The sequence below is a fragment of the Nicotiana attenuata genome, unplaced genomic scaffold (genome assembly GCF_001879085.1).
Source record: "Nicotiana attenuata strain UT unplaced genomic scaffold, NIATTr2, whole genome shotgun sequence".
In the NCBI taxonomy this organism is placed as follows: Eukaryota; Viridiplantae; Streptophyta; class Magnoliopsida; order Solanales; family Solanaceae; genus Nicotiana; species Nicotiana attenuata.
Genome location: NW_017673385.1, coordinates 7,349 through 15,095, shown reverse-complemented (window position 1 = coordinate 15,095; position 7,747 = coordinate 7,349). Strand labels below are relative to the sequence as shown.

The 7,747-nt window shown below is 37.2% G+C and overlaps 1 protein-coding gene across 1 annotated transcript; it reads right to left on the bottom strand.

Moving 5' to 3' along the window:
• Positions 1–2,203: 2,203 nt before the first annotated feature.
• On the bottom strand, positions 2,204–2,997 carry LOC109216231 (21 kDa protein-like). Its single transcript, XM_019380370.1, has one exon. It carries the CDS (start codon positions 2,929–2,931, stop codon positions 2,335–2,337), a length of 597 nt encoding a protein of 198 aa, XP_019235915.1. The 5' UTR covers positions 2,932–2,997; the 3' UTR covers positions 2,204–2,334.
• Between the last annotated feature and the right edge of the window lie 4,750 nt (positions 2,998–7,747).

Here is a 7,747-nt window from a genome sequence, read left to right as displayed (position 1 = left end):
ATCGTACCTCTTGCAAAAGGCAACGATGATAGGGTCCAAGGGACTTATCGTGAAAGGGTAGGTATAGACGCTCAGATACCCCTCCACGTAAGTTGTGATGGATTCCTCGGGGCTGGGAACTACTACATCCTTGCCTACCCAGTTGCACTCCCTTTTCACCTTCTTGAGGAGACCTTTTGTAATCGTACACATGTACCTCGACATTGGTTCACATCTACCCGGTGTCGGGGGTGTATTCTCCACCTTGAAATCAGCAGCGGTGACACACTTCGTCGGAACAAATTCCCTGAGGGGATGTTCCGCCGCGGCTGCGGCGGCGACGAACTTTGATGAAGAAGCATTTTCCTTATGCGGGACGGTTTTTGAAGTTTTAGACATTCTTATATGTAGAGAAAAATGAAACGGGAGAGGAGGAACACTTAGCGTTTTGCAATAAAATGAGTAAAGAAATCCCAGGAAGTAGAAACACAAAGATCTGAGGAAGGTGAAGAATTGAGAAAGTTAGAAAGAGAAAGAGTTGAAGGTAAAGTTTGAAGGATGAAGAAAGATGCATTTATAGGTTGAAGACGACGGTTCAGTGACGGTGGTGGCCGACCATCAGCTGACAAGCATTAAATGCCTAGAGAACTGTACCGACGGGACGTTTAGGTCACCTCTGTCGCTTACGTCACGGTGATGATGTCATGACAAATCAGGGTAATGATCGAGGACTCAATTCATTTCTTGTCACTATACTCCAAAAAATGAAGGTACTATCTGTATACGGTTAAAACTGGGCCTACCCGATTTTACTGATTAATCGAGACCACGAGGATGGATCGAGGATTGGCCCCATAGTATATCAGACCGAGACATGAGGATAAGGTACTGACTTCGGGATTCAAAGTACCTGTCAAGACCGAGATCGGAAATGATCGAGACCAAGCGGGATAGACATCGAGCAAGACCGAGGATAGCATAGTAACGGAAAGGCAAGATAACTGCGACTGGTCGAGAATCATGGCGGAAATCCCGGAACGGATCAAATCAAGTACGGTTGTTTAGTTGATCATGGGATTTCCTTCTGTAATTAGAATTGTACCATAAGAGAAATTCCTCTACTATATAAAGGGGGATTCTAATCATTTGTAACCATCTCATTCTCGCATATCAAAGCAATACAATACTCTTTTTCTCTTATACTCGCTTGTTCATCAGTTTATTTCATAACTCTATTCTCACTCACTCGGTACAAGGGCGACCTAGCTCGAGGGCTAAATTGCATTTCAATACTAGTTTGCTTTACTTTGCTGTCATTTCAATACTGGTTTGCTTTACTTTGCTGTTAATTTCTACTATTAATTATCATATTTATTAACTGATGCTAAGTGAAATTATGTATCCTTAAAACAACCTATAAGTTTAATTGTTATTCGATTTTAAGGGTAAACAGTACCGAAACTAAGTTGTTACCACGAAACTGTTACTAGTATCTTTTCCCCCTGTTATTTAGGACTCCCTCTCTGCCCTCTTTATGAGGAGGTAAACTCCTTTCAATTCCACAAGAATAACCAAAAAGAATTCCCTTTTCTAACATTTTTCATGTTGTAGGTAAGAAAGTAAAGGAATTCGACTCTTCTTCAGTATCATTCGCTAGCTCAATTTTTCTTTCAATATTTGTCCTTTTAAGGTGTGCACACAGCACATGTTTCACTTTGAATTTCAGTTATCTCTAACGCCATTAGGACATTGGGCCTTGATGAATATAAGTTCATGTTGAAGTTTGTTAAGCTTTTAGATGAGATGATCACACACTTCTACATGGGCAGAGGTTTTCGAGTCTCACCGCCACCCAATATTAAAAATATTTCCACTTGCTTGGCTCATCGAAAAATAATCAAACCCGCATGTGAGGGGTAAGTCCTCTCTAAGAGTTTAAGTTTTTAGATGAGATAATCATATAGTTCAACGGTTTACTCTCACTTTTTTTTTTTTTGCTTAATTAGCAAATCCTTGTGTCACAAGAAAAAGAAAAAAAAAACTAAAATGCTAATGGGTTCGGTTTCTTCTTAATCCTTCTGATTTTTCCGCTAGAATTTGGGTGGAAGTGCAACTTTCGAAAAATTGAACACCTAATGTGGCTGCAATCAATAATATATACAGGTTAAATACAAAAAATTGCGATAGATAGAGTGTAATAAGGAAGAAGACATGGACCGGAAGCTGCATCAAGAAAATGGATTAACTATATTTAAAATGGTATTCCAAATCCAGAATATAATAAGAAGAAACTCATGTGCATTAATTCCAAGAAATCAGAGCTGAATCCTGCCACGGATCCAATTACATAAACTTTTAATAGAGATGGTTAATGAGCGCTAACGCATTGCTAGCAAGTTTGGTAATATTTGCCATGCAACTATTTACTATTTTCTTCACAGCTGGATTTACCTTTCGACCGGAGAAACCTTCGGTGCATGAATCTGCGTCTGTTATTACAGCACTTGCATATGTCTTGGCATTAGCCAACTGAAATTCTTTATCTTTATCACTCAAATGTCCCATTGCGTCAACAGCCAGTTTGAGTTCGTACACTGCATCCTTGACATCTTCAAAACAGTCTTTGATAGCGGCGGCTTCAATTTTGGTTATACCCTTCTTCTTTTTCAGTTCCGAGACAGCTACAGTGGCGCTGCGAGCGCCACTAATGGCTACGTTAAGGGCTGCTTTGCATAGCCTTGTGGAATTGATTTTCACTGAAGAAGCGTAGGGAATTAGTGTTTTCTGGCAGAGTGAAGGGTATGTGGTGATGTTGCATTTGGTTTTGACGAAGTTTGTGTAGGTTGGCCGAGAGACTCTGGCAGCTGTTGCTGCAGGCGAAGTTAGCGAAATGAATAACACAATTGCCAAAAGGGGAAACTTCAAGCTTTTGCAAGTAGAGTACACCTCCATCCCTCCTGCTAATTGTGTTTGAGAAATGTTTTGAATTATGTGTTGGGAATAGAGGGAAGATGTTAATATATTTATAGAGATCAAAATTGGCAGGAGGGAGGATTTTATTTAATTGTTCAATTCTGATCATGATTAGGATACGAGAATAAAATTGCTGTAAGCTGCACAAAAATGAGTTGTAAATGTGGGATATCAGATTATCTCGCCATCACAAACGGTAGCAGTCACACAATGTCACATGGAAATCATTTAAAGCATCGAAAGTTTGTAAGCAAAGTCAACGTAACTTATCAAGGGGTAAGCAGATATGCCTAATTTACCTGATTATGTATATTCACCTAGCCTATATTGAACTATAATATTGCACCAGTAGATCATTTTTTTCTAGGGAATTAGACTATTAGACGTGACTTCTTGAGTAGACAGGGCTTGAGCTAGCTCAGAGGTGGAACAAGATTCCAACGTTATTTGTTCCAAAATTTTAGAATGCCAACTTCCAAGTGCTAATAACTGAATTCAAATATTTGTTCATATTTAGTGAAATTTTTAACACAAATACACTATTTGAGCAAAAGTTACCTGCCTGAATTCGGCGTCCAAGCTCCGCCCCTTCTTCAGCTACAACCAAGGAAGAGTCAAGAGTGGGCAGCTGAACATTCTTTGGTGAAACATTATATTGCGTGATAGATCAAATATTAGTTACTACTATATATATAAAATCTTAAAGCAAAATTCTTAACTTCGCCAATATGAGTAGAGCCTCATGATATTCAACTTGTGGAATGGACTGTAAGACTGCGTGAACGTGGCCAGAAAATGAAGAGAATGACAGCTCAAAACACTGCGGAAGAGATGGCGATTTAATTATATGAACAGAAGTTACCTGAAAACAGAGAGACGGAAAACCTTTTGTTATGAACTTCAATTGATTGTGCCTTAGAAAATACGTCTTGTTGTAACTCCAAAGCTTACGGTTTTTGAAATTAGCTAGTTTGCGTGGGTTTCTGAATGTCATAGTGATTCAAAAATTTTATTTTATTCAACTAACTCTCGGAGCATACACATCGGGTAAGTTTTTTTTTCCCATCTGTTCATGTAGTCAAAGGAATTTCTTCTCGGTACAACTTGGAATATTAATACTTTAGGTACATTAGTTGTCCTGAGAGTCCGGAACCTAAATATTAATTTTTTGGATTCAAAGTACAATAATAAGTGTAAAAAAAAAAAATACCTTTCTATATATAGCGTCCAAATACAAGACGCTATACATATAGTGTCCCAAAAAAAACGCTATACCCTGATTATGGACCCACCAATAAGTTAANACAAGACGCTATACCTTAACGGTAACTTTTGCCGTTAAGGTATAGCGTCTTGTATTTGGACGCTATGTAGCCTGACGATTGGACTGACATATATAGCGTCCTTAATTTATACGCTATACATATAGTGTCCCAAAAAAAACGCTATACCCTGATTATGGACCCACCAATAAGTTAACTGACATAACAATAATTTAAATGTGTATAGCGTATATTTAAAGAACGCTATATGTCAAAAAATTTCCATATCCCGGGCTAGCCATTTCCTATATAAAGTGGGTTAGGATTTTAGGAAAATTCGTTTACAAAAAATTCTAACTCCCGTTCAATTTTTTCTTGTTGTTAAATTCTTAAGCATTTTTTTCGTAATGTCTGAAGAGCGTAGAATAAGAGTTTCATTATATTGGAGGGATGAGGTTGTGATGGAGAATAACTCTGTGAGGTATAGTTTATCTCCACAGGTCATGTTAAATTACCACTTACAATGGAGTACGATAAATTGATATCATTGTTATGCAAAAAAATGGGTGTGAGGAAACGTTCAGTGATACTTAAAGTAACCGGAAGATATCCGTATTCCGTCACTCCTCAAGGGGCTGCTTTTTACTCGGAGTTAAACATCTACGATGATGAAACTTTGAGGGATTTTCTGAGGACTCCGGATGAATACCGGAAATATCTTGTAATCAAAATGTTGGATATGTACGTCAAGGTCGAAGACGTTCCAAACAATGAGGTTGCCAGACAGGTTCCGGATAACCCCCAGTCATCGGGTGGTTATTCTGGAGGAGTTTTTGCAGGACAGGTTCCAAATGAAAGAGTTTTCCTTGATTTAAACTTATCCTCGCCTGCTTTACATAATTCACAAGACGAGTGGTAAGCTTCAATTTTCCTTTGTTTTTTGTTGTATTGAATTTGTATTAACGCTCATATATTTAACAGAGGGTACAGGCCGGATATGAATTTTACATATTATGAACCCAAACATAGTTTTGGTGTGTTGGATCATGGTGGTCCATCCGGGAGCCATCACCTAAATGAAAATGTCCATCATGGATTTTCATCACATTACGACTTGTAAGTGAAGTGATATAGCTATATGCAAAGTATTTATTAAATTCAGTATCTTATTATTTTGTTGATTGCGCAGTGAAAACGAGCAAGTTGAACCAAATATACTTACTCAATTGCCCGAAGACGACGTATTAAATCAGGATCTGGCAGATGCACAGAGTGAGGAAGAGAACAGTGATTATGACAACAATGCTGATGAATCTGGAGATGAGACACCCTTTCCTCGTGAGGATGGTGATGAGGAAGATGAGAAGGAAGGACCTGATTTGACGAGAGAGTATGCTCCACCCCCCCTAGACGAATAGTGTACGAGTCTCAAGTGCCATTTCATTCAACGGAGATTCCTTACGTTGATAACTTGCCAAGCATGCCGGATGTGGAAGCTCTCTCAAGGGATTTTGATGAAATTCGGACAGCAATGTGGGATGAGTCTAGACCAACGGTGCTGGCAAAGGGCATGCTTTTTCCTGATAAAGCGCGCCTAAGAAGGGCTTGTAAAATGCACAACGTAAAAGAGTATCGTGAGATGACGGTATGGGAGTCAAGTCCGGTTGTATACAAGGTTGTTTGTCGCAGGTGGTTTTGGCCATGTCATTGGATGTTGCGTGTGAGCAAGAAGAAGACAGGTCTCTGAAAAGTGGGTAAATACATTCCCACCCACACATGCGAAATGGACACATTCAACAGGAATCACTTTAACTTGAATATTGACTTGATTTCTCTTGTTCTTATTCCACACATCGAAGCGTCCATAAGGTATAAATTAAGGACGCTATATATAGAAAGATATTTTTTTTACACTTATTATTGTATTTTGAGTTGAAAAAAATAATATTTAGGTTCCGGACTCGTTGTCCTGATTACTAAATATATCTAGTCCAAAATAGTTGTCACTTTTAAATATCCAAGGTATATTTAATTACTCCATATGTTTCAATTTATGCATTTCCTTTTTAATATGTACCAAAAAGAATGACAATTTTACATAGTTGGAAACAGTTTACTTTTATGCAATGATTTATAACTACACAAAATATGTGTCCCTCATTCTACACCACAAATTTAAAAGTCTTTTTTTTTTTCCTAAAACTCTATGCCAAATAAATTGAAACGGAGGGAATACCTTTTTTCTATTTTGCCCTTAGTATTAAATGTTCATCAAAGTAAAAACTCTTGGATTACATAACATAAGAAACTTAGAAGTGAAGAGTAATAAAAAAGGGTATAGTAGTCATAAAACCTCTTATTAATAATTTCTTAAGGAACATGTAAAAGAGAAACATGACAACTAAAATGGACGGGAGGGAGTATTGATTTGGAATTAAGAAGTCATTTATTTTATTTTAATTATGGAACAACCTCTTTTCTTATTAATAATTCTATAGATAAGTTCCCTAGCTTTCTTAATTTTCCGTATTTCCGTATACAAATTTTGATTATTTGAGCAACGAGATGCTATAGCTTAATGGGCATTCTTGTTCCCTACAAAAAAAGAGCTAAACAATACACAACAATGAAAAACAGCCTTGTTCTGGAGACAGTAAAAAAAAAAGTAAATACAGTATGAATGGTTGTGGTCTGTCGAGATGCAAATTCTTGAAGCTAAGTGAGCAGATTACTTTACTTTGCTGGAAGGAAAAGGTTTACCTCTATCTAAACTTTTAGACGATGCAGTAATCCTAAATAATCTACAATATATTACTATAAACAGGAAACGTTTAATGAAAAGTCAGATTTTTATTTTACCCTCCACTTAATAAATTACTACGAAATTGCCACCTTCTCTTACAAAGATTAACGATCATATTCCCAACAATTGCATCCGTTGATTTGTTGTCTTTTAAAGCAGAACCTTATGGCAATTTCCTCATAGTATTTGCTCTTCTCTACTAAAGCAACAGGTATAGAATCTGAATTTTCCTCCACGAAATCCTTATGTTTTTCAATTAGTATTCTCCTTTTGGTTCGGAAGTAAGTTTAAGTCAATTCAATATTTTGTTCCACGATGGTGACTGTCCAGGTTTGAAAACCACATAAATTTGTTGGTGAAATCCTTTTTTTGTTGTGTGTGTGAGTTTGAGAACCATGACCTGTTATGTGTTTTTCCTTTTATCTTCAACTGTATTATTATTTTAAAAAGACAGGATCGTTATGTTGTTAGTTGCTAGATTTGCAGACACACCGAATAAAGATATGATGGTGGATATACTTTTGTAAGAAATTAATCATCACCGGGTATTCAAATTTGAATGTAGTATTTGATTGTTTGCATATCCTCCGTTGTGCTACCATAATGTCACGACCCAAAATCCACTAGGGGTCGTGATGGCGTCGGACACCATTGTCAGGAAGCCAACAACAAATAACTAGTAACTCCTCGTTTTAAAAATTTCTGAAATCACGTCTCTTCTACGTTTAAA

Bases quoted from the DNA above. Each gene is read 5' to 3' on its own strand.
- LOC109216231 (XM_019380370.1), bottom strand. From the start codon at position 2,931: ATGGAGGTGTACTCTACTTGCAAAAGCTTGAAGTTTCCCCTTTTGGCA.